At 53.6% G+C, this 26,095-nt stretch overlaps 7 protein-coding genes across 7 annotated transcripts; 1 reads left to right on the top strand and 6 right to left on the bottom strand.

Moving 5' to 3' along the window:
• Window positions 1-1,704: 1,704 nt before the first annotated feature.
• CABS01_12900 (uncharacterized protein) lies at window positions 1,705-2,061 on the bottom strand (the record flags this gene model as incomplete). The annotated part of the gene is made up of 1 exon (XM_060546252.1): window positions 1,705-2,061. One exon carries the CDS (start codon window positions 2,059-2,061, stop codon window positions 1,705-1,707), a length of 357 nt encoding a protein of 118 aa, XP_060395398.1.
• A 6,969-nt stretch (window positions 2,062-9,030) lies between these two features.
• Window positions 9,031-10,740, bottom strand: CABS01_12899 (F-box domain-containing protein; the record flags this gene model as incomplete). Its single annotated transcript, XM_060546251.1, has 3 exons — window positions 9,031-10,258; window positions 10,316-10,569; window positions 10,651-10,740. The coding sequence occupies 3 exons, from the start codon at window positions 10,738-10,740 to the stop codon at window positions 9,031-9,033; spliced, it is 1,572 nt and encodes a 523-aa protein (XP_060395397.1).
• Window positions 10,741-11,283: 543 nt separating this feature from the next.
• CABS01_12898 (uncharacterized protein) lies at window positions 11,284-11,502 on the top strand (the record flags this gene model as incomplete). The annotated part of the gene is made up of 1 exon (XM_060546250.1): window positions 11,284-11,502. One exon carries the CDS (start codon window positions 11,284-11,286, stop codon window positions 11,500-11,502), a length of 219 nt encoding a protein of 72 aa, XP_060395396.1.
• Window positions 11,503-13,500: 1,998 nt separating this feature from the next.
• CABS01_12897 (uncharacterized protein) lies at window positions 13,501-13,877 on the bottom strand (the record flags this gene model as incomplete). The annotated part of the gene is made up of 2 exons (XM_060546249.1): window positions 13,501-13,700; window positions 13,751-13,877. The coding sequence occupies 2 exons, from the start codon at window positions 13,875-13,877 to the stop codon at window positions 13,501-13,503; spliced, it is 327 nt and encodes a 108-aa protein (XP_060395395.1).
• A 4,328-nt stretch (window positions 13,878-18,205) lies between these two features.
• Window positions 18,206-21,565, bottom strand: CABS01_12896 (uncharacterized protein; the record flags this gene model as incomplete). The annotated part of the gene is made up of 1 exon (XM_060546248.1): window positions 18,206-21,565. One exon carries the CDS (start codon window positions 21,563-21,565, stop codon window positions 18,206-18,208), a length of 3,360 nt encoding a protein of 1,119 aa, XP_060395394.1.
• Window positions 21,566-22,801: 1,236 nt separating this feature from the next.
• Window positions 22,802-24,599, bottom strand: CABS01_12895 (GAT domain-containing protein; the record flags this gene model as incomplete). Its single annotated transcript, XM_060546247.1, has 5 exons — window positions 22,802-23,782; window positions 23,843-24,217; window positions 24,279-24,314; window positions 24,370-24,452; window positions 24,533-24,599. The coding sequence occupies 5 exons, from the start codon at window positions 24,597-24,599 to the stop codon at window positions 22,802-22,804; spliced, it is 1,542 nt and encodes a 513-aa protein (XP_060395393.1).
• Window positions 24,600-25,357: 758 nt separating this feature from the next.
• CABS01_12894 (uncharacterized protein) lies at window positions 25,358-25,519 on the bottom strand (the record flags this gene model as incomplete). The annotated part of the gene is made up of 1 exon (XM_060546246.1): window positions 25,358-25,519. The coding sequence occupies one exon, from the start codon at window positions 25,517-25,519 to the stop codon at window positions 25,358-25,360; it is 162 nt and encodes a 53-aa protein (XP_060395392.1).
• Window positions 25,520-26,095: the final 576 nt, after the last annotated feature.

Below are 26,095 nucleotides of genomic sequence, written 5' to 3'. Positions count from 1 at the left end.
TCCTCCTACTCCGCAGAACCCAGGCACACGGGGAACAGCGGCATCAAGCATGGGGAAGGGGGGGGGGATGGAAAGGCAACCGTTTCGGCCGCCCGTCCGCGGCGCGTTTCTAAGGTTCCTTTTTTTTTTTTGTTATTGCGGGAAGGGATAAAACCAAACGTAAGTGTTCAATGGTCAAAGTAGGTTTCCACTTCATGGGGGACGCGGCGGCCGGCGGCAATGGCACGGCACGTGACGAACGGGTTTGTCGGTGGTCGGGTTTGGTCCAAAAGTGTATAGTAAACTGGCGGCGACGCTGTTGGGGACTTTTCGGGTTCCGGAAAGGCATTTGCCAGATGGGGGGGCCAGAGTAAAAGTGATGGAACTGCCGGTGTGTGTGAGGTGTGAAATTGTTCATTCCTCTTAGTTTGAGGTTCTGAGTAAGGTAGCTTGGTCCATGGTATGCCGGTCTTTCTTTCTTTTCCATCTTCTTCATTGTGTTGGCTCTCTTTCTCCTTGTCAGCTATTTTCATGAGCAATACTGTTTTCCAAGAGCTTGGTCGTGAGTTTTTGAGTATGGCTGGCGGCTTGGTATCATCCCTCAAAGCTCAAGCGTCGGCAGAGAAGGAGAAAAGAGTCAACGTCACCGCGGGCAAGTACCCCAAAACAATTTAAAAAAAAAAAAAAAAAAAAAGAGTCCTAGTTGATACTAAAAAGTCCAGAAATAACAAGCAAACTCAAGACACCTTCGCTTGTTGTTTTCCATGGTTTCTTCTTCTCGTTCTTTGTTCTTTACGTCTGCGCCTGGGCTGGTGTCTTTCGGTACTTGGAAAAACGAACCAACACAAAGGGGGACGGATCCTAACCAACCAACCTAAACTGCCCCCTCGGGCCCCCCATCTGCGCCCCCCTTCTCCCCTCAGGAACAAAGGAAGAAGAACAATGAGTAGCCTGTCAGGGAGAATCACGAGGGAAGAAAACAATTTTCCAACAAGGACGGAACTTGAGGGGGAGGAAACGAGAGCTTCAATACAACAGCACAATAGAAGCAAAGGACTTTTTTTTTTCTCCAGATCTGCAATGTTCAAATTTTACTCTGGGGGGTCCACTAAACCTGAAAGACACGATTGTTCGTTCCCACATGGCGTCTCTATCGATATGTCTCCCGTGTCTGGTCACTGGTGTCTGTATGGGTGGTTTGTATGGCGTGTGCGGTGTGCGGTGCGGGAGGAGGCGAAGAGGGGAGGAGGGGAGGGGCAGCCAGCCAGCCAGCCTGCCAGCCCAGAGGAGAGAAGCAGAAGAAGAACAGGCGCCGTTCGAGGCGAGCCGGGTTCAAGCTAGGTACATTCCGGAGGCCAGTGGACGAGGTGGACGAGTGGACGAGAGAGAAACTTCGAGTTCCTCTTTGACAGGCCCCTCGTTGCCGCCAATCCATTTGTCGAGAGGGAAGAGCTTTCGGGGACCCTTGGCGCTAGTCCCGGGTCTCCTCTCTTGTGCTCTCTCTCTCTCTCTCCTCGCCGCTTCACCTCAGTTCTCTCCTCTTACTCGACGAGTCGCCTGCCTTTTTTTTTTTTTTTTTTTTTCCGTTCCCCGCGCGGCGGCGGGCCAAAACGAACGAGAGAAAGAGAGAAGGGGAAGGGATGAGCCCATGAGTGGTGTCCGGGCTTCGGTTGGCCCCTCTCCGCAATCAACGCTCATGGGGACCTTGGATTGGGTTGATCCTGGTTACACAAACCTGCGCGCGAGCGAGAGCCAAAGGGGGTGGTGTATACACGCCTGTCTCTCAGGCAGGGGAGGGGCAAGGAGAATGCCGTTCGCCAATATCGAGCACTGTGGTCCGAGGAACCGACCAGGTACACTCGAGTCACACACAATACAATACACACGCCATCCTTGACATAGGCATCCAAACCACGACGCCAAAAGAGAGCCAGAATCGGAAGATGACTCGACGAGGTTGAAGGAATATGGAAAATTCACTCGTGACGACGAGACAAACCAAGCGGAAGCCGAGAGCGTGCATAACACACGTACACTCACGCGTCTGCCTCGTTGCACCGTCGCCGAGAAGGGACGGTACATAGGGCAGGCAGGATTCGAACCGGTCAAGAGAGCAGACGGCCGCTTACGGCGGTACCCATGGACTAGGCGTTGTCTGGGGTTTGTATGGCAGCTAATTACTCACATGAAGTCTGTGCTTGATAGATGCAGGCCAGGCGAGGTCGGAGCGCAGCAATGAGATGTCAGACTCCAAGTGTCTTTGCGTCCGTTGGTAAGCGTGTAAGTGTGTGTCCGAGCCTTTGCAGCTTTTGCAGCTTTTGCAGCCTCTTCCCAACGGCGAGCCCCAAGAGTACATGATGCCGATTCTTTGCAGCAACGCTAGGGATTTTGGGCCGTCGGGCTTGCGCGACATTGGGCGGAGGAGGAGGCGGAGAGAGTGCGCGGCGACCCAATGTACTAACGCAAGACAGGGAACATACCACCATTGATGAGGTCCCTGAATGCCTCGTAGCCAAGATAGGTGCCTTGGCTCAAGATCCAAGTTCCTTGCCCGGGCGGCCAGTAGGCCGGTTGGCGGAGAAAGGAGTTGCCTGCCTGCCTTCTAACAGTAGGCACCGGCCGTTGATGGGGCCGAGGGGTAGACGGGGCACGGTGAACAAGCCAGCTGAAGGGAGATAAGCCGCCGGCAAGAGAGATGAGGTGGGCTCGTCGGTGTCATGTCCCTCCTTGTTACGTGAAATTCATACACTTTCTGGCCCGCGACCCCTGCGGGACTCTTGTACCTCGCACTCTGACGGGCTGCGAAAAGAGAACACCTCTTGTCCTGGAGGATATGGAGTCCGCAAACACATGGTTGGATCGACATAAAGACACTCCTGGTAGCTAAGCGCATGGCCTTCGTTTGCGTGGAGAAGAGGAGATAGATGGAGGGCCAGGGGGGGGGGCTGAGAAGTACCAAGCAGACTATTGGCGCAGCGTTGCAAAATTATACTTGCAAAGAGGGATGAGGACTCGATGCTCAGAGGCCTAGGCTCTGTACAAGCGTTCATGGCGTTGGACCTGTGATGTGATGAATGCTAATTTTCAGCAGCCCACACCCGTTGTCCTAGGTAGATTTCAACGGAAGAGAAGGGAGTGGCTTGCCGAGCGCTGTCAAGACAAAGGCAAAAAACAGGCTAGAGAAGGCTTCGTAGGTAGTAGAGCGCCCGTCGGCCGACCACCAGGCTCCTGGGACACTCGGGAGGGATGGCGGCGGTGACGATGGGCCAAGCGGCTGGCTAGCGAGGTTCAAAATGAGAAAGAGGCTAGAGTTGAGTTCGATCGAGGCACCCTATCTGACGGTACGGAGCGGGCTGGAGGAGATGGCCTGATTTGGCGAGGGCCCAGCACTAGTATTCATAGATCATGGTGTTCAGTGGCTCTGCTTGATCCGGAGAAAAGGGGGCTGATCTTGGCGATGTGAGGAGTGAAATATACGGTGTGCAATGTCCAAGACGACAGGGGAAGTAGCGAGAGAGGAGCGGAGAAGGTATGGAAGTAGTAGGATGCAGAGGCATAGGGAGTGGGATATTGCGGTTGCGCACACCAACATGGAGGAGGGGCAGGGAGGGGGAACCGAAAGAGAAGTGATGGATCTGATCGTTTTCACTGGCAAGTACCTATACCTTAGAGGAGGCGGAAGATACCAAGCGACAGCCAGCGGTGACGGTCCGGGACCACCGAAGGAGAAAAAGAGGGGGAAATGTCCCTATTCACAAACAGAGACGATGGGCGGGTCAGGGGGCGTGGACGCTGCAAGTTCGTCTGGCCTTGAGATGCTCGGATAGACCTTTGGGTTACATCCTGACGTGCAGCAATCTTGCAGGGCGACTGTCCATCCGGAAGCATCAAGGTACGTCCGTTCAAGCCCTGCCTGGATCGCCGAGTTCGAAAAGGTCGAGATGCAGTATGCCCTGACCGTAAACACAACGGGGTGTGATATAAACTGCTGTCCTAGTCCATCATTCCCAATTCTCTGGTTTGGTTTGAGGGCTTGTGTGAGGCAGTTCGGAAAATGTCACATGGTCTCAGAGTCATGCGGCCGCCAGCGCCTCCATCCATGGATTGGTTTTGCATATGCCGTTGACCGTATACAGACTGATATTCCGGGACAAGCCGGCGATCTGACATGCGTCGCGCTGATCCAGGGACTGTGCGGCTTCGTACAGTCAAACTGAACACGGTGAGGGTGTCGACTGTAGGAAAACCTGGGGAGCCCGAGACAGAGATGAGAGTAAGAATGGGAGGAAGAGGAGATACGAATGCGGAGGTCAGACGGTGTACCAGAAAAGATGACGGCAGGACAGGAACGTGGGAAGGGGGCGTGAGGGGAGAGTGGTTAGGACACGGCGTGCTGACCGAAAACGGCGACGCTTCTGCGTACCTGACTTTGTCCGATTTTCCAGCCCGTCCTTCCCGTGCTGCGCAAAGGTAAGATGCACACTGAGGCTTTCCCGAACCGGCTGAATGGCGTGTCGTTGTGGAAAGTACGAACGTTTGAGGCGCGCCGGATCAAGAACGAAACAGACGAACGGCCGTGGAGGAAGGCGGGAGAGCGAGGACTACCGAGGAATGGGAAGCCTGGTAATAGTACGACAGCTCTAAGGTAGGAGCAGGTCAATGTGCTGGCTGGGAACGGAAAATCGACTGCGCTGAGCTCGTGGTGCTGCTTCTTTCTATCGGTTTATGCGACGAGAAACAAACCTTGGTGCTCGGCTCGTGACAAGTATTATTTTCAAGCTTTTCTCCAATGTGCAGGCAGCCCATTGTACGCTCCCGATTTCGCCTGTCCTTTTCTGGTAGCAGAATGGTCATTATTCAATTATTCCTAGTGTTGTTTTCGTCTCCTGGTATCGTCTGGAGTGGAGTGTGGTGTTGTTTCCAACTCGACCTATCCCTGACATCAACATGACGTTGGTATTCAAACGCGTCAAGGCCCCTTTCCAAGGCGAGCTTCCGTCCTGCACGAATCTTGGTCAGCGTAGTTCGAGCAGAAGCCTTCGAATGTTGGTGGACACCGACATACTTCAATGGTCAGTCAAACATTCCTCAAGTCTTGTACAACAAAAGCCCGGCAAGAAGGTCCTGCTTCGTTCCTTGATCCCGTCTCATCAGCTCCCGAGTCTCCAATCAGGTTCCAAATAAGCAACAGGTTTATAGAGAGACAGCTGACGGTGCTGACAGTTGAGACATGTCTGATGTTGCTACACGCGTGTCTCTGCATCTATCTGTATCGACCGGGAAGCATACCCGCACGTATATACGAACTGAATCACATCGACGCCTATCCAGCACCGACGGGACGTTTGTGCAGCTGCAAACAGGCGGAAAGAAGAGACAAGCAGCCACAATGTCTCTCCCTCCCCATCGATCTACCCTATCGCCGTTAGCCCTTTCTGACCTCCTCCCTTGAATGCCTCTCGTCAGGTTGCCAGGGAACGTTTGCCGATCCCAATTGATCTCCAGTCATTGTTTGTCATTCCTATCGAAACGTCAAATTCTTGTTCACTGTTCGACAAAACCTCATTCTATCCTTCGACAAAAGCGAATCGAGAATATGACGAAAAGTAGACCCATACCTACTACCGAGCTTCTGCGCCTACAGCATCCCCGAGACCAAACATGATGGTGGGCAGCTCTAGGAAGCTACCAGGGAACACAACTCTAGGGCGAACATTCCAGAGAGAGAGACCTGCTAATTACCATCAGGCTGTCAACCGTCTCAAGCCAGCTGAGGGAGCCGGAGCACCCTGCTGACTAGGTCAGCCATCCGAGTCTTGCGAAACCTTCCTGCCGTTCCGCGACCCGACCTGCCGGGCCCTAACAATCCGAGGAATGACGCTCGGCCAATACTTGAAGAACCCTCGGGAAACTATCGAGTTGTCATGGCCACATACATTCCATGCCATCTGCGCAGCGTGTGGAGAAGCAAGAAGATTCGGGACGGCCCAGATCCGCGCTCAGCCAGCCCAAGGCATTACCAGGCTCGCCAATCCAGTTACGGTCTTGACAGGTCTTCAGTCTTGAACTAAAAGTGCTGGAAATGTAGAGAACAAAAGGGAACATCTCCGACCATACAGGTAATCGAGTTGAGACTTTGCCGTGGAAGAGCCTCGAGATTCATTGTTCACCCCTCTGCATCCACCTTTTTCGTCATACAACTCAGGGTTAGGGTTGCTTGTACTGACAGCGAAAACAGAGTTCTCGGCCAGCAAAGCCTTGCACGAAATCGCACGGTGGAGACTATGCAGGCATCTTATCCGCAGGATCATTCGGGCTGGAATACACTCCAGAGGGCTAAGCGAGGGCGGCGCGGCTGGAACATGTCTTACAAGTCATTTTGGTGTGCCCCTGGCGGAAGCTAGTCCACCACTCGACCAGATTCCCGGGAATCATGTCTCGTTCCTCTACACGGACGGCCCGGTGGCGTGCGTACCTCGCACTCAAGCACCCCCTCTAGATGTAAGACACAGAGACGATTTCAGCCAGCCACAGGAAACTTCCGGCCTTGGCTGATTTTACAATGGCACGCGATGTCTCGCCATATATGATTTCGGAAAGCGATAGCCATGTTTGACCATCAATCTGTCACGGGACCAGGTAGCTTCACACGGTGTGGAGCCATGGCCTCGCAAGTTACAAGGCTTTCGAACGATCACTCTCTGATGACAATACTTTCAGTACAGGATCTCGATCGACGGATGGCAGGCACCCGAGAGAGAGAGAGAGGGAGAAACTGAGATTCGAGCAAGCGAGTGCTTGCGTTTGCACAGGGAACTCTTTCGCGGTTCTAACGCAGCCTTGGCGGACTAGGAAAAAGCATCCACCTTGGGGATATTTGGTGGCTTCTCTGCTGGATATGGTCAAACCACGACGTTCCTCTTTGGTAATCTTGGCCAGACAGATTCTGCAGAGCTACGACCGACATATCTGAAGGAGACTTTTTGGCATGCTATGCCTAGACTATCAAGTGTGCTGTTTTCGTTCATGGTCAATTAGCCAACCTCTCGACATCCATAGGCAAGTTTGTCTTCCGAATGTTTGATATCACGTTTCTACACGTTTCAACCCTCATTTACAACTGCAAGTAGCATCACTCAAACGAGGCCACGATAAATGCCCCAGTGTCAGTAGCAATTCCTTCCCTTCTCGGCTAAACACTACGACGCGCAAATCGGCTGCTTGGTATCAGCCTCTCAGGAGCCATGGTGCAAAGAACGAGCTCAAGTGCCGATAGTAGCTAAGCAGGACTATTTGGGAGACGCCCGGTACCCAGTTCGGAACGCTCTGGTGCTCTATCCGCGGAACATGGCTTCAGGCCCTTCGAGACATAAATGTGTTAACATTTTCCTGGTTTCGGACTTCTGGTACCAAAGCTTGAGAGCCACGAGATCTTAGATCAGCCCCAAGTTAACTATACATGAATCACTTTGAGCGAACAGAGGTACTACAGGCATATGAACGTCCGTACGAGCTCGCCCACCCCTCGTCAGGGTAGCTACATACCTGGCAGCAAATTGCGTTTTACCCGCAATACATTTAGTTACATTACCACCATATCAACCACCACAGCGTCAGGGGGCGAAGATGAAATACACAGTACACGTCTTCGAGACTGGTAGAATCTACTGGAACATTAAAATCTACTCGTTCTTTTTTTCTGCCCACGTCTCCTCTCGCGCACCTCCACCTCTCGGTGTGAGCAAGGTGTGAAGCAAGGTGAGGTCGCGATCTTGCATCTCTCACCGAGGTGAAGAAAGAGAGGGTCTGTGCTTCGGTAAGAGATAGAGTTCACCTGACAGGCCCATTCGGTGTGATGCTACTGCGGAAATTGCGGGGAAACGGAGCGGAACGGGGGAGGGCCGGGGTGGGGAGGACCTTCCCGACCCTCCCGCAAAACCCCCCTGGCGCACCCGAAAGGAGCGTGTAATCTCGGGTTTGTCCGTGCCTAGATTTGGCCAAGAGGTCCGGGGTGGGGATGAGTAATTGGAGATGTTCCCGACTCTTAGGTTTGGTTCGAATCATCTAATTGAGGTTATGCATCACGCGATTGATGTGATCCCATATCCGTCGGTTCATGTCCGCCGGGTCGTTATTCCAGGGTATCTTGAACCATCTCTGTATCGCTTCGGGGACCCTTCGTCCAGCGTCCAGACCACGATTCCATAATCCAACGAATATCCTGACACCAGACCAGTCGAGATGGAATCATTCAGAACCAAGAGGTGACGATGCCTCTCTCAGCACTCTCGCACCAAAACCGCGATAATCTACCACTGCTACTTACTGCCTTACTTCGGAATCCTCTATGCCCCCCCCCCCCTTCACGATCGCAAACAACCGCATTCACAAACGTCCGTCAAGTCCTCACGTACAGATCCTTACTCTTTCAACGACTCACCTCACCTCACTCGAAACCCCGCTCCTGGCCAACGCGGGTTCACCTAGCTGCCCCGTGCTTCACGAAGGCCAAGTCGCGAACGATACCCGATTGGAGATGGGATTACTATTCCTGGGGCGGGGATGGAAAGGAGATTGGGGCACTCGGGGAAGGGGTCCTGACACGTCACGGGTGATGAACTCTGGTACCCGATTGTGGTTCGGCTGAGCGGTGCGTTCTACGTCTGCGTTCTGGATACCCGATCCAGGGCTTCAAGTACGCACGCACGTATGCGCCCACGTCCCCGTTTTGGAGCCATGGCGAATTGCATTAAACACTGCGGCAGAGACGTGCAAGAGCTGCAGGAACATGCACTCGTGACGCGATGAGTAGATAGGCCAGAGGTGCATGGTCATGAACATCGTTGGTATCATTAAGATTAGAGTGCTGACGTCGCCAGTCTCCTCCATCTATATGCTAGTGCCTCCCAGTAGTTTTTCTGCCTTCCTGCTGTAGTCTTTTTGTCCCTCCTGGTATCTCATGCGAATCTCTCTCTCTCGCTCTCTTTCTGTATGTTTTTTTGGCTCTCGTTCCTCGCTCCACGAACGTAGGCCGTACCTTTCTCGGCCTTATCAGTCGTAATCGGTATCCATGTTCGGCGTCGGAGGATCGGGCGTTGGTGTTGCTGAGCGGCCTTCGATGCTCATTTCTTCTCGATATGCCATTTGACCGTTGTCGGCTCTCTCTAGCACAAAACACCGCTCGGCGTACACACCGTTTTCATTTTGACGGCGCCAGGCAGCGCTGAAGCGACGGACCATGACCTTGCGCCATCCGCCTACATTAATTGTGATTTGCTTCCAGGGCACGTCGGGCGTCGCGAGCTGCTTCTCTCGTAGCAGAAACTGGAAAGTGCGTAAGGCCGCATCGTAGTCGCGGTCCATTCCCGGGTGAACAACCTCGAGCGCGTGAAGAACGGTCTGGACGTGTAGTGTGATAGTTTGAAGGCTGCGGAAGCTGCATAGAGCGCGGAGGAACTCGGTCGGGTCGCACATGGCCACGTCCATGTCCAGCTCCAGCGTGTGCACGTGTGGGAGACCTTGCGCCAAAATAGCGATATCCTCACCCCAGAGCGTTGGGCACCGTCGGTCCTCCTCTCCAAAGCCCATGTGATCACGGAACTTGAGCACTTGGAGGGATTCGCCATGTCTCAAAATGCCATCCAGCGGGAACAGACGGGTGTGGCACGTCACATTGAGGGTCTGCAAAGCCCGAATGTGATTAGCCACCAGTAAGTATAAACCGCCCGTTGCTTCCTCGCGTTTATCAACTAGGTGGGCGCTGAAGTCTTCGCAGTGTAGATGTCGCAAGCCTGCCAAGTCGGGGAAATCCACAGTCGACAGGAAGTTGAAGACGGGCACGTACTTCAGGTCGAGCGATTCGAGCTGAGAAAAGTCCCAATGGGCGCGGGTGTCCTCCTTCGAATGGTTCCAGTCGTATGACTTGAGAGCCAAGTCTTTCAGCGGGGGTATGCGCTCTCCTTGGGCGAACTTGAAGTTCGTCCCCTGCCCACGGTCTTCGTAGTGAAATGTCTCCAGGCGGCGGGAGAGCAGGAGCAGCTGTTTTAGGGAATTCAATCGTGTCGTGAGCGGCGGGGCGGGGCTCGCAAGCTTGAGCGAGACAAGAAGGTCTGTGGGAATCGCTCGGACGTAGGTGTCTCGTAGTTGTCCCTCGAATTCTCGCAGGGGCAAGTCCTCGACGAACAGTTTCGTGCCGTTAAATCGTGTCTGCTGGGGGTTGAGCACGTCTGACGGAAGCCAGAGTCGTCCTGATCGGAATTCAGCATCGACATAGTGCCATCTGCGAGTATCGTCAGCAAATCACTTCCAAAAGCTGTGAAGACCACTGTCAGCATACCGCACAGTCTTTAGCCTTTGGACCCTGTCCAGCACCCGCCGAATGCCGTCAGGGTCTAGGTCGCTCCGTGTGACGACGTGGTTCGTATAGGACGACACATTGCGCAAGAGATTAGGATACCGCGATTCGGCGTCTGGGGCAACAATGCGCTCGTTGAGGCAAATCGTACGGTAGGTGACGGGAGTTGCGATAGCCTCAAAGCGCCTGGACAAGCACCGCGCAGCAGCAAGGGCGCGCTCGTCTATCTCTCGGAGCTGGAAAATCTTGGTAAGCAATTGCGGGATAAGAGGAGTGGCATAGCCATTGAAGCATTGTCAACCGCTCAAAAAACCTACCTGCTCGAAAATGAGAGCCAGCAGCTCGGAGCTGAGGTCATTCAGAGACCATTTCTGTGGCGCTGCACGGAGGGAGGATGCGGTAGCCATTCGCCGACATGTGGCGCTTCCACATGTAGGAGCAGGAGAGAGTCAGGGGAGGGGAGAGGTGTCGAGGAAAGGTAGCAGGTGAAGAGACCTCGTGGCTGGCACAGAGGTGAAGAGACCTCGTGGCTGGCACAGAGGGGGGAAGTAAGGGTCTTATCAACGGTTCCATCAAATTCGAAGGTGTTGTGCTGTTGAAGAGAGCTAGGATGGTCCGAAGTCATGATCCGCCAGTTGACAGACGGGGCTAATCTGTTTGCGGACAATGTCACGAGCGGGTACAGTTAGATGACCCAAGTAAGCCAGCAGCAGCTAGCTAGCCGTGTGGCGACTGCGGGACGGAAGCGACTAGAGGAACGCCGACAACGAGGAGCAGATGGCGTAGTGAAGATGAGGAGGTACCGGTGGAGGAGAGTGGTCGGATCGAGGGCCGGGATGGGCTGGATGGGGATATGATGGGGTCAACGGGGGCCCATCTACATTAACTCGCAGAAGCCGTCTGCAAGAAGAAGACAAGGTGAGGTGCAGAAGGATGCTTGCTGGGTACGTATGTACGCATGTGTATATGTATGTGTATGGGTATCCGTATGTGCGTGTATGGGGCTGATGTGTCGAGGTGTACGTACGGTACAACGCAATGTACCTTGGATCGAAATAGTATGGGGGAAGGAAACCCACGAGAATGGAGTCGCAATATTGGCCCGACGCGGACCGGCCAACTCAGATATGATGATGACAGCAGGGCAAGGCAAGGCAAGGGTTAAGTGAGACAAGACTAGTAGCCCCCGGACTTAAAAAAAAAACAGATTGGGAATGGACAGAAAAGAACAAAAATAAGAATAAAATACGCCCAGGCGATATGATTAGACAGGATAAGGCCAAGGGAACGGGAAGAAGAGCAGATGAGGGATGGGGAACTTGGAAGGACAGACCATCTGCAGAGAGGAAGGGTGGAGGGAAGAGACTTTTCAAGGCTAACATTCGGCACGACAAAACTGGACGGGTCAGGTTTGGAAAGGAAAGCTGAGACAGGCCAGCCATTGTATCAACTACCATCCGTAACAGCTCCAGCTGACTGAGGAAAGCAGAGAGACAAGCTGGAAAGAGAAGACTCGCGCGAGTACCTGGCACACACCTCACACCTCACACCCACACTCACAGAGCTACCTCTTGGAGACACTTGTGTGTGTCAAACCGCGAAGGCGAGGGCAAGGTACTTGCTGCGATTACTAGCAGCAGAGTAGCGAGGAGAGAGCAGGTAAGGATTGGATAGTCAGTCAGTCAGTCAGTCAGTCAGTCAGTCCTGAGGCACCGGGCAGAAAGAAGACTGAGTGGATAATACACAGTAGAACATGTTTCAATTCAGTTGATCCGCCCAGAGACGAGGGCCCCTTGTACCTTGGGTACACCGTAGGAGGGCAGGGGAGAGATATGAACGACATGACAATGGAGAAAGGGGCAGGTAACTTGTAAGGAAGGACTCGGAGGTGGCCGTGAAGGTCAGAGAAGGAGGAGACGGAGATGGATCATGGGACCGGGGTGAGGAGGGGGCTTGAATGGTGGAATGGAGCTAGCAGAAACTCGAGAAGGTACAAGTTGCATGTCTTGTCTGAGAAAAAAGCTGTCACGGCGTTCGTTTGGTTTGTGAGAGAAGAGTTGAAGACAGGACAGGTGTAAGGAGCGAGGCACGAGGTGAGGTGAGAAGTGTGAGGAAAGGGACTTGGATGGGATGAGGAGAAAGAGGAGGTCAAGGGACGTTTCGCAAGAATGTCCCAAAAGGGAAACGCAGGTTCAAGTAACATGGGAGGATCCCAGCAGGGTCTAGAAGAGGGCCCCCTGGTCAATGCGGGGGTTGAAGTAAACCGAAGATCGCTGCCGTCTAGATGCATGTGCCTCTATGTACGTGTGCATGTATGATGTAAGTGCATATGCTGCGAGAAACGTGCCTTCTTCCACTTCACCCTGACTTCCTTCCTCACTTCGAATTCTGCAATCATCCCATACATCGCGCCCATTTTCACCCGCCGTCGTGGCGGCAGATAAGGAACCACACAACTCTGACATAATTGTGAACAAGCGTATACCTTACCTTACCGAGAACCGTACGAGATAATATCCGTTCACAGCACCACCAGCGGGACCACACACGGGTCTTCCCACTCCACTTCGCTCCTCTAACCCGAAAGGCACTGCTTCCCTGTCGTTGGGACTGTCGTCTCCTCCCGTCTCTCGTCAAGACAAGAAATCTTCCGCTTTTTCCCTCCGGATGGAACCACGATCCCAGATGCAGGAAAGTACCGCTCCCCCACCACTTAGGTTCCCAGCATAATGGAACCCGGTTTGCCGTTTGATGGACGTGGATCAAGCCAGACAGTACGGATACACTATGGAATATACTACAGGCACACAGTCACATACCTTGAGCCTGCGGAAGATGAATCCCAACTTTTTTTTTTCTTTAGACAATGTTACGCTGCCGCGCCTAACCATCCCATCATCATTTCCCACGGTCCCGGTGGATTGGCAAGCGATGGAACTTACCGTTCGGAGCACATGGATGATGAAGAAACACATCATGGCTAGCTGCACTGAACCTTCTCCAACTACTTGAACAATATCCTCTTTTCCTTCACCCCCAACCACCCAGCTGTCATGGCTTCGGATGACGCGAAATGAGATCAGCTTGACAGTTGCCGAAAGACGCTGCTGCGTTGCAGTTCCAGAGACGACGCCCGGCTGCTTTCACCACCTGTCCCTATCTTATTTTTAGGCAGGCCAGGAGACTTCCAACCGCGCATGCGACTCTCCTCCGGGGCATGAGAAAAGTTCAAATTTTGTCGAGATAACCGGCCGTTGTCGGCGGTTCGCAGCCTGTCGCCGTTTTATTCGGATCCCACCGGCAAGGTCAGACTCGTTCTCGGCTCTCTGTACGAAAACCTCACGAATAGGCCTGTATCGGCGGCTTTCTGGGCATGAAAATCGATGGTATGTCATGCCAGCGAGCAGAGCTTGTTACTTACTCGAGTCAACCTCATCCACACACTTGCTGCACCTGTCAACCAGCTCATAATCCAATCGCGAACCGCGCCGGAACGGACGTGCAGCTGGGTGCGGGAGACAGACTTGGCGGCGAAGCAAACCATGCAGGGGCTCACCACAAGCTTCAATCTCAGGATCCAATCGGTTGCGAAAGACGACGATAAACAAAGCTGACTTTAGGCTCAGATTGCCCATGTCAAGTCAACGGTCTCAACCCTCTTCAGACCTTCACATTGACGACTGAAGGTGACCCTTTGAACTGTGACGCTCAGATTCCCGCCGTCAAGCTAGGAGCCCCTGTTCGACAACTTCCGTGCACCCTGCGACTCTCGGCCCGCAAAGTCGTTTGGGATTGGGATGAGACTGGCTTGGAAAGGATTGGAGACTGGTTGGAGAACTGGCTGGAGAGTTGGGAACTTGGACTGAACGTCTCCTAGTGCTCCACACAACTCTGACGAACCAACCGGGAGACCCACAAACCAGAGGGGACTCTGTAATCGGCAATATTCCATTATCCGGGCTGCTGGCCAGCAAATGGATGCGATTTGCTCGTCTGGTTTTCCATCCAACTCCCTGTCCGCGTCCGTTGTCGAACAGGGACCCCCGGATCTGCTGCGCTGCACTGAATCCGGCACGCTCAGATTCTGTGCTTGAAATTTTCTTTTTCTTGTTCGATTTGTTTCTCGCCTACCTGAGGGTCACCGCTTCGATTCTGCACCGTTGCTGCGCATTCGATGCGTCGATGCGGCGCGACTCCCCAGACAAAATACACAACAAGAATGTCACCAGCAACCGGTACGGATACTACGCTATCCACGTCAGCTTCGAACACGGTCCTTTACGCACGTACAACATGATGCAAATTGAGGGGCGTACAGGACGGGACGTGATGTGTGCATGCGCCGTTCAAACAGCAAACCATCGATATCCACGTCACCAGAGGGCAGATGTCAGAATATGCCGCGTCAAGTCTCTTACTGCGGTATGCTACGAGGGCATAGATAGTGGCGCCTGGCTGCACTGCAGGGCATCGCTACGTGCCGCACTATTCATGTGCGGATAAATGTACATACATACGTACTTGTAGTATGCATGCATATGTTGACGAGCGAACCGCATTGGGCTCGAGTCGCGACGTCGGTACCAAGGAAACGTTGACCGGCCGCATTCGACATGCATGGCGGCAGCGGCTCCCATGTCGTTTAGGTGAATTAGTGCCGCCACCAGCCCAACCACACACCAACCCAGACCTGCCAAAAGGTGAGCAATTGCTTCCTGCATACCACTAGTACAATTCCATGGGAAACTTGGGAAGGAATACATGATCAGTCACTTACGCTTGCCATCTAGCCAACGAGCCGGTGAATCAATCACACTCAAGATTGGAAACTGTCGTCGCCTGCGCCTGTCATTGCACTCGACAGTGAGACCATCGAGTGCCTGCAACTGCCCTACCTGCACTGATCAGCAATGCCGTTCCGGCCCGCGGCTGGTCATATCGTATTGTCTCGTACCATTGGTTTTCCATCCATCCTTCACGACCCGCCTCCAATAAGGAACCACAGACAGCCCGACCTTCGATGTCCGTCGGTACCGGATGACATTGACAGTTCACATATCCACGTCCATCATTCCAACATTCCAAAATTCAAACCCTCTTCTCTCGGCGGCAAACCATGGCTGGTGGCCTTAATTCCCGAACATAGTTGCGAACTCTAATTCCGGCCCGCCTACAACGATATGAAGTGGGCTTGTCAATGTCACCCACTCTCAGACTCCCCAGTCCGAGAGACTCGCTGCGATTCAACGTGTCGTTCTTCCAGAACGAACAGGACGCCTTCCCTGGTCGACGCACATAGGCTAAAGCCCGTGGACGGTGGGCGACTACACTAGCTCAGGCTGGAGGAGCGGTCGATCTCTGTTCCATCAGCCGCATCGTCTGATCTCCGCCCAAAGATTCCAGAGATGCGAGTGGTCCGTCGAACCCTTGTACAGTTCCCTGCACAGCCCGCACTAGGTTTTTCCCACGTTGCATCCTGGCCTACCAGCCCTTGACGACTTTCTTCACCAATCCTCTCATTCACCAACCGCCTCTATGGAGACTCTGCTAGGTCTTTCCTCCTTGCTTTCACCACGTCTTTGAATAAGCTAACACAGACGCGTCTACTTATCAATGATTAGTTTCCTCAGGCAAACTTCTATCCATCGAAACATCGAACCCGCTTTCCCGCAGACGCACATACCAGGCATGGTCATGATTGCCATGGTGGACTTGATTCAGGACGACCACCCGCGGCGTCGTGATCGAGCATGTAGGCCGCTCCTCCTAAGTCCTGCGTTCCGCATCCTACGTCTGGCTCCTGGCAGCCGCTGGCCCAAGCGGGGTGGAAAGGTGTTCAACTCCATCAGGCCAGCTCGCCGTCTGCTATGCCTCCCAGTCAACATCGTCGCTGCTTCTCTTTGATAGGGCGTCGTTGAAACAAGGCTGGCGCGGGAGGGTTCCGAGCACTTCCCCTCAGATGGTAGCACTACCAATGTTCAGACCAGGTCGACCTGGGATGGTCTAACGCTCTAAGGGAACGCGGTCGCCTTGAGGCGATGAAGCTATGGGACGTTAGGTAAGGAAAGGGGCCTGCACTGACCTTACAAGAGCTTCATATGCCGAGACGGGTCATATTTGCAGCACGTCCCGTCGTCTCCAGGCGTTTCCCGCCTAGCCTTGCCCTAAAACGCCGCCATTGGTTCTCAGGAAGGGAGCCGATTGCCGATACTTGGTCAGATCAGACAGTGCTTGCGGCTTGCAGGTGAGGGGTTGTGGCTTCAAGCGCTTCAAGCGTTGCGATTGGATTGGGAGGCACTCTTCCCAGCATTTGTGCCCGTCTGCAGCTGTGCTAGTGCGTTGCGGCTCGAGGGAAACGCCTTTCTGGGCGCACGCTAGCCAACGAGCACATTTGCAGGTGGCCTTGGTGTTGGGTATGTGAGGGCACGAACGGCCGTAATCCCCATATTCGCCATCCACTTCATGCTTCGTTCTGAGAACAGGCCGCGTCGCCCAATTTTGGATGTGCCAGGCATACCTCATGCAGCAGACCGGCCTCGAACAGCTCAAGCCCGAGCCAGCGAAGCAAGACGCTCAGCTCAGCATGATGCTGTGGCACATTCAGGGCTTTCGAATCACTCGGTTCTTTCTATTTTCAAATTGCGAGACTGTCATCTGATACGCCCCCTTCGTCGACTGACCGGGCGCCGCAGAAAGAGGGGATTTTGACAGTTCGCTCGTCAACGTTGCAGTCTGATAGACCATTCCGTCCAAAGGTTACGCCTTTGAAGGATTGGGGAGAAAGTTATTCTGTCGTGTTCCATACCCGAGACAAGGGTACCAGTCGCTCGTCGGTTGTTGCCGTCCAACCCGGGGCCAGCAAAGCTCCTAAGAAGCAAAGCAGAGTTTTGTGTGGTTTCTCCCCTGCTCCTCTCCTCCCCTACTTGTCTCCTAGAAGGGAGACGAGAAGAATCCCAAACGTTACGCTGGCTTGCCCATTTCGTCCAAGTGGTTGGCTGTGGCAGTGGCTGTCAAGAGAGATGCAAGATCTCGCGATATATGGCATATACACTATCCGATTCGCTCGATGCTTTTACTCCGGGCAACGCGCCGAGACAGCCGGATACCACCACCGACCAACCGCCGCTTGGTTTCCGAAGATGGTGGTGTGCGTGTATGTGTGTCGTGGTTGCAGCCCTTCTTCTTCCCCGGCTTCTGAGGGCTGGCTAGTAATACGATTTGTCACGCGGAAAGGCCAATATCCTCCGTGTGTCCCGTATCCTTGAGGACGCTATCCCGTACTATGGTTGGTACGACCGCTCATCCCCGGGGGCGCGAGGGGCGAGAGCCGATAAATCCGGTGAAGTGTATGTGTGTGTATGTGTGCCGGCCGGCCGTCAGCCAACGGAGGGCAGGGCTTGGGGGTTGCCCTTCGAGACGGTTTGCTTCCGTTTTCACCGTTTGGTAGGTTGGAGGGGATTTGAAGAGCAGTGCCTGCTGTTGACAATCTTAGCCTTTCAGTGGTCTTTTGAGATTTGTGAACGGGCAAAAGGATCGTTGTATGTTTGGGGCTGGGACAACGAGAATTTTTTTTCACACTGCCTACTCAATGCATTTTCTTGCCCTTTCCCAGCACATACGACCATACCCATTGGAAAACTCGGGATCCCGTCCGCTCTCCCATAGATAAGCCAATGAGGGCCGGATTAGTAGTTGGGTCGGTGACGACCAGCGAATACCTGGTGTTGTATGTTTTTGCCTTTTGGTCATGTTAATTGACTTTGGTTACCATCCTTGCTTTCTTTTCGCTTGTCTTCTTTCAAACGTGCCCGTGGCTGGCCTGCTCATTACCCGTGTACGTCTTTTTATTGCAAGTCTCAGGTTGCCTCAAGACTAGATGAAGGCGTATTCCTGCATGGGCAGGTCCATTATTTGCCACATTCCCTTCACCTTATCCAACACTCTGTACGAAGTTGGGTCGGCAGATTCCGTGTTTGAGGCTATTCCCAGATCACCAGCGTCGGGTGTAGAGGGTGAGTGCTCAGGTTCCTTCCCCTTGCCGCCTACCATAAAATCATGAGTGTCAGATGTAACAGGCTTCCGTTCAGATTCCTTGCCTTTGCCGCCGATTATGAGTTGCTCTTCATCGACAGCGGCGCTCTGCTTCCCATGGCTCTCTGGCTTGGCCTTCTCCACCGGTTCAACCACCCAGCAGATACTCATACTTCTGATATCAGGACGAGGCAGCACTTCCCAGTCTGAGTTGAAGACGGGAGCAACGAGGCATGGTCCATCCACGTCGAAGATCGATATGAGCTGCTGCGTCCGAGCTTGCTCTGCCTCTGCCGTGAAGAGGTCTCGCTTGAGAGCTTCTGCGAACCAAGCCAGACTGGACGGGACGATCCTGGTTTCGTGATCCTCGAGGGCGTCGAAATTTCCTTCGAGGCCAGAACTGTAGAGCGTTGCCAGGACTCGTCGCTGGAATTGCCGTTGGATAATGTTGTCTGGAACTTTGCCATCATTCTGCCGACTGGGGCCTTCCCCTAGATCGCGGCTCGGCCTAGAATCCACTCCCACCAGCGGGACATTGGAAGCGCAATTATACCTGGCGACGAAGAGGACGCCCTCATGCATGATCCGGTTCACGATCCAGGCTTGATAGTGGCCGCCGCCTCGATCCTTATCCAGCTGAAGCGTTCGGAAAGGGTCCACAAGAACGTCTTCGTGTGAAAAAAGCTGCTCACCCACCAAGTCTGGCATCTCTGGCCTACGTGTATAGACGGCATCCGTGCGAATCGATTGCCAGATGCTGTTCGCGGCGCCTAGAGACTGAGTGGTACAGAGGCCGTGCAAGTATCGCAAGATGGCGAAGAAGATCTCCGCCACGATCTTCTGCATCTCGGGCTCCGCTTCTACGCGGTAGGCGTCAAGGTATGCTTTGACCTGAACCCCCCTCGCATCTAGACCTTCCCAAACACTCGAGTCAGCAGCGATGACACCATGGTGGAAGATTTCCGATTTCGCCCGGTCTGCGACGTAGTTCTTTGAGAAATGTTGGGTAATCAAACCCTTTCGCCTAGCGAATTCATCGACGGATTCCTCCTTTTGGCGGTCCATGATGATGCGCAAGCACTTCATCCTATGCCAGATCTCGGCGAATTGGTATTTCAGAGGGCTGAGATCGAGAGTATCGTCGACTGTCCAGAGATATGCACACAGATGGAGTCCTTTCCTCTTACCCCCAAAACTATGTTTGTACACGGCAGGGTTGACGAGCTTGCCGTCTTGTACTGCGTAGCTACTGATCCCTTTGGAGTCCGTGTCAAAAGGTGACAGAAGGCTCCCCACGCGGCGATCCATAGAAGGGTCTGGCTCTCCGTCTTCGTCGCCAGGGAAGTCATAGACCTCAGGCACCAGGAGGGACGTGTCTCCATTCAGCAGCGTGATGGCCAAAATACCGATTCGAAGCGAATCACATTCCTTCGCTACTCTCATAGGGTCTAAGCGAATCTCGTAACTGCACATGTTTGCCAGGATAGTCAAACGATCCTGAACATCGCGACAGTGACGACTCTTCAGCAGCGTCAGAGCCGTGGCGGCGTTCACCTTTTGACGGCCACCGTAGACTTTGCCTCCGTACACGTGGACACCGGCCACATGCTGGCGCACTGTGATCTTTGGATGAAGGGACTCGGCGACGGAGAGGATCGGGATGGCATTCTTGCCGGTGTTGGTTCGAATCAGAGCCTGCCCCATAACCTGAAAACGTTGTTCCAGTAGAGACTTGCAGGTTTCGACAAGGGCCCTAAAGAGGCCTACAGGAATGCAGATAATCTTTGACTTGAGAGTTCGCCTCTCCGCGTCTAGTGGATGTCGAGGAGTCGAATACTTCTTCTGATCGGCACGAAGCTTGGACGTGTAGACAACACCGGGACCTCGGCTGAACACAAGAACCAAGCCGTCGCCGGCACTGACTGCTTCTTGAATAACCCACGCTCGTGTGTACCATTTGTCTGCTTGGACCATGTACAAGAAATCCAAAGCATACTGGAACAGCTGTGGACGGAGGCTCAAATAACGCAGTTCTTCCGTTTTGTGGTCTATCAAGAATCGAACCGCGCTCATCTCAGTCTTGCTGATAGTTGATTCGTGTAGGCCAGCTGTAACGATAGCCCTGTTGTAGACTATGTCCAGTGCCTGCACCCCGAGTCGCTGGTACGCCTTGTCTTCCTCTGAACCATCTTCTTTCGGTTGCGGAAGGCATTCCTGGTCGATCCAAATCATGCGAAGCCCGACGGAATTAGCAAAGTCGACAGCACGGTCGAGAACATCGTCAAGTGCCCGAGCAGCACGTGGCATACCGTTGAGATCTCGGACCTTTGATTCGATGATAGGAGGAACGGTGTTTCCATACTCGTCTTTGATTTCCTCAGGCCAGCAGTACGATACTGCAACATAATGGACACATACGTCGACGCTGCTTGGCCGTTTCGTGACGAGATGCGGAAACTCGTCCGCTGGTTTGAAAAGGCGGAAGTTCCGTGTCTTTTTGTCGTGGGGAAACGTGGGTAGCTTCGAGCATATTCTGCATTCGAAGACGTCTTCATCTTCGTCTGTGTTGGTAACAGAGGGCCCGGATTCTGCTGGAATCGGTGCGTTGCCAGACTCGCCGTCACTCATCAATGACAGACGGATGGCCTCTTGAAGCTCTGGATCATCCATATTCTCGTCTTCGGGGGTCTTTTTACATGCTGTAGATGATCCAGCATTCAGGCTCGAAGGCTCCGCCGTAATTGGTCCGTCGCTGGAGTCATCGTCACCCATCAACGACATGCGAATGGCCTCTTGAAGATCTGGATCGTCCATGTCGTCGTCTTCTGGAGGATGCTCAAATACCGCAGCTGGCCCGGCTTCCGAGTGTGGTTGCTTCAAAGATGAGATAATTGCTTGCTTGAACATGGGATCTTCGCCGCCATCTCCAAGGGTTTGCGGTGCAACAGATGAATCATGATCGGGACTCGTCGGCATGAACTTGGGAGGCCTCTCGAAGATCGCGGTGTTCTCGCTGGTCTTGCCTGTCTTCGAGTCGCCCTCGTCTGCGTCGGCGGTGTCATCATACACTAGGAACTTGATATCTCGATAAGCCCAAGTCTGTGCCTTGAAACGTTGTACCTGAAACTTCCAAAGCCCTTGGACCTTTTCGAGTTCCCCAGGCCTGATAGCCGACGTATTGTGGCCCGTATCGTCTTGCATGTTGTCCGTTCGGCGATGTAGTCGGGGATTACTGTGCCCTCCGAATCTTCTTGTGAATGGTGATAAGTAGACTCGGCCGATCAGCAGAAAGGGAGGGGGCTAAGAATTTATACTCATCTGAGTAGACAAGTACATCACCTTCTGAAGCAGTGGTATAGGATAGCCTGTCGTCACGACGGAAATTAGATGCTTATTGTAAGCTTGGCTGCCTCCCCAGAACGCCTCGCAGCCTGCTTTACAAGACTTCTCTGACGTATTTCTGCGAGCTGATATATGACGTAGATCTGAAATCGTCGCTGATGATTGGAGTATACTTTGGGGTTCGGCACGTCCAGTCGCCTCATGACTGCTTCGCCACGAAAGGAGTTTCGGCGCCTAGTAGAAGCTGAGAGTAATCCTTCGTTGAGCGAGGCAACGCCGCTCAACTGCAGTGTAGCAGTCAGCGTCGCATTGAGGCAGGAAGGCCGTATACAGTATTGGGGGAATGAAGGTGGAGTACCAGGACTTATACCCTTGGGTGATGGCTCTCATGGCATTCCTCCGCAAAGTAAACCGGGGTGAATGAAGACTTGAGTGCATCGAGCTAGATAGCCGTGGCATCGCTCTCGTTTCTACAGTCGCGTTAGTGCCATGCCGATCGCTGCGTCTCAGGGGCATCTTATTTCTCTCAACAGCTACGAAGCGCCTTGCTGTCCTGGCTAGACTGTGAGCCAAAAACAAGCGGAGAGGCGCAGAGATAATCTGTGACGTTCTGTAGGAGGGGGAACGAGAGGAAAATGGCGAAGCGTAGACCACATGTTCGGAACCACGTTGGAGACTGACTGCCTACAACTTAGTACGTAGCAAAACGTCTCTTTCTGATCCCACTTTCCCTCTCGACAGCACCAGAAGCAGCTCCCCCTGTACCATTGCCTCATCACTTCCTCTGGTCAATGGCGACGACAAAAGAGCATTGTCACTTCCCTGAGGATAAAAAGGTCTGATTTCATAGAGGTAAACTCGTAAGCCAGGCGCCGTGCTTTGCTAATGCCTATAATCGACAACTGTGTTCGCTCATCAAGAGCGGCACATTTCATCTGCCTTGGGTGAAATGAGAACACCACCACAAGATACCCAATTTTTCCCTTGCGAGAACTCTAAAGCAATATGCGCAGGGAAAACAACCCCCCTTTTCTGATCAACAAAATATGGCAGGATACATCACCTCCTCACTCAATTGAGCTTCCGCCACCCAATCTAGTACCTGTACACCGGGTCCTTCTTCTTGGAACTCTTCGGGGTTGATTCGTAAAGGTCATCATCCGAGTCCTCATGCAGTGTCTCTTGCCTGTTCCTGAGGTCGACAGTCTGGATCGGGTTACCGCTGAGGGGTCCAGGCGTAGTGGCTTCGTCGGCGCCATGCATCGTGATTTTGCCAAGAGCGCTGTCTTGTCTTCCAAGGTAGCTTGGAGTGGGGTTGAAGCCTGGATGGAATGGCTCATGAGCCAGCCGCGGCTCCTCGCCCGGTAGTTCCACCGCACCACCGGACCCTCCGGGTCTGCTCGATGAAGAGTAGTGGATCTCCGGCTGGGGGTCTCTGAATGGGTCCTCGGCCCCGTATTGCGGTTGCGCTTTCGGGGGCGGTCCCGGGGGTGGGGCGAAGGTTTCTGATGCCTTGCCCTTTCCGCTTCCTTCGGACGGCCTTGTCGGCAGAGGAGGGGTCGAACTAGAAGATGACGACTGGGCCTGGGCTTGCGCCCATTCTTGGGTCCGACTCGCTTGCTGAGACTCAGCCGTCTGGGGGCTCACGGGGCTAGCATTATCTGACCTCGGGTCAATTCCGAGCTGCTTCCGAGCGCCAAGAACGGCTCTCTGATGCTGGTTGAGCGCTGATTGTAGTTGCTCGTTCGTATCAATCAGGTGCTCCATAGTCTCATTGTCGGGAGACGGGTTTTCGGCAGTCATGTACAATTGTATACTTCTCGAAGCACTCTGGCATCTGTCCGCGAACTCCTTGATCAGGTCATTGTTGATGACCTCCTGGGGAGGGGTGTTGACGACAACCTGAGAAAGTAACTTTGCAGATGTTCTCGCCTCCTCTAACCTACTTGCAAGCTCAACGGGGGTAGGCAAGCTTCGATTGGTGTGATTTCTTGCAAAATAATTCTGCGAGTGAGGATTGAATGGCGGCGCATTCATAGTCCGAGGATCGGGGCCAGCCATAGACTGTCTGGGATTCTATGGGGATATGTCAGTTCGGTAAGGACGGAATCGACTGCTTTTTTTAGGAGCCCTTACGCCATATTGCTTGTAGCTTCGTTCCTTTTCCTTCTTCCACATAGAGATCAACTCGCCCAGACCCTGATCGTCAAACTTGGTAGCCTCGAAAGTATCCAATGTCTCGGATAGCATCTGTCTGACACTGGGATCGTGCGTAGTACGGTATAACTCCTTGACGGTATCGGCGAACTTCTTGTCCATATTCCGCGTGAACGTGGGGCCGGGATTGTCGGTAAGGATGCGAATCAGCATGATGGCATTGTACTGCCACGAGGCTTTGGCGTGGTTATCCTTGGCTAGGTATTTCCGGATGATGCGCGCGCATTCGGCGGCCGCGGCCGGAGAAGACTCAGCGGCATCGACAATGGGCGGGAGGTAGAGGACTTCGTCGCCCTGTATATTCTATTAGCAGGAAGCTCACCGCGAGCACAAATTGTCGCGACTAAGCATATACCTGAGCATTGGGGCCTCCAGATTCGCAAAATTGTTTCTGAGCACTACGTCAGCTGTGATCATTGGCGTAGGGAAGGCCAGGTCTTGCATACCACGCTACGCGCAGCCGTAGCTTCGGGCGTCTCGTTCTGCGGGTCTACTGGCGATGCCGACACTTGGCTGGATCCACTGAAGTCTTGCGGGGAGAGATATCGATCAGCACTGCCTTCGGGATCACTCTAGATGGAGTTAGGGTGTATGGTGGTTTCAACTCACTATTCGTCGTTCGCTTCTTGAGCGTACTCATCATCCGATTCACACTAAGCCCCTTCATGGCCTTCATCTTTGCGGTCGCGGAACCTGCGGACGGAGGAGCGCTGAGCCGCGAGGGGACGAGAGACTTGCGTCGGAAGCACGGATCTAGGGGTCCTATGACGGACAAAGGGGGAAAGCGCCCGAGTCGAAGCGGAGTGGTCGGATGTCCAGAAGAGACGCTGATATGAACGTCGCAAGATATCGCAAAGCGGCCGTGAACGACTGAAGTGAATGGACGATGGGCGGATTGTCTGTGGAAAAGAGTTAAGGTTCGGTGAATGGAATGACAGCAATGCGGGAAGCTGTGCGCGTATGTTTCGGGGGGCAAGCGGCGGGAGTTTGGAAGAAATAGGTACGGATGCGCAGGGCCTAGTTGAGCTGCAGCCTGGAAGTGACGCTCGGAGGGGAAGGGTAAGGCAAGGTCGGACGGGCCAGACGAACTGGGGGTTATTTTAAATTAAACCTCAGCCCGGCGTCCCGCTGGTCCACCGTCCACGGGGTCCTTTTAAGCGTGTGCTGTAATGGTGCGTAGTGCGGTATCTGGTCTGTTGGACCGTTGGAAAAGTTTTGGCGGGGTGATTGGAACGCCCCAAGTATCGAGCGTCTCGGCGTGTGAGAGGAGGGAGACGGCGGCGCCTGGCAAGGGTTCGGGTCGAGTGGGCTTGTCTGCGCCTCTCCGAGTGCGTGGTGCGAGGAGAGTTACTGACCGCGGTACGGAGTCGAGGTCACGTAGCGGCGGCGGTAGTCTTTGGCCTTGCGAATGCCGGACGTTGCCGGTGGCTTTGATTAACCTTGATACTCTGCTGGTAGCGCTTCTTGGAGATCTATCTCGCGGAGGATGGCGCAAATGAGTGTGGCAGTTCGTCGGTTTGTTTTCTGGCCTGGGCAGATGCTTCGTTTGTTATGAGGGGGAAAAGCCAAGGAAGGAGCCTTTTTGTTTATTGACATTTGGTGTTAACGAGGAAGGATAATCATGGACGTAGGGAAGATATCAGTGTTTCTAGCAAGTTGTTAGAGACCCTTGCAATCTTGTCGTTGTTGGTTGGAGCGAATCATGTCAGATCAGGATAAAGGTAAGTATGCGAACGACGAGAAGAAACGAAAGGCGGTGGAAAGGGTCCTCGATTTGCGTTGGGCCGATGAAGGTATGCTCGTCGGTCCTTTTGCTGCGGCGAGTTGTTCAGACCAGGTACAAGTGTCGCGGCGTTGATTCTGGAGCAGGCATGACGACGACTTGGATGGCAAAAAGTGATGCGCAAGAGGCCCAGAGCCCCCAGAGAAGACGGCAGTGCCTGGGGAGACCTTGCACCGATCTCCAGTACGTATCTCACAGCTCGTTGATGGTGGGGACCTCGAAACCACCAAACTTTGGTTTTGGGTCTTTCCTCCTCTGTATCCGTCCAGACGGGAGTAATCCTCCTCATCAGATCCCATCCATCTGTCTGTGTCTTTCTCATGTTATTCGGACCTTACCTTACCCGAGACGAATTTTCAAGACTTTAGCATTCTCAGCATAGCTGCCAC

Source organism: Colletotrichum abscissum, assembly GCF_030869225.1.
Source record: "Colletotrichum abscissum strain IMI 504890 chromosome Unknown Scaffold_41.1, whole genome shotgun sequence".
NCBI lineage: Eukaryota > Fungi > Ascomycota > Sordariomycetes > Glomerellales > Glomerellaceae > Colletotrichum > Colletotrichum abscissum.
The sequence above is the reverse complement of the archived record's forward strand: the minus strand, read 5'-3'. Positions and strand labels throughout refer to the sequence as shown.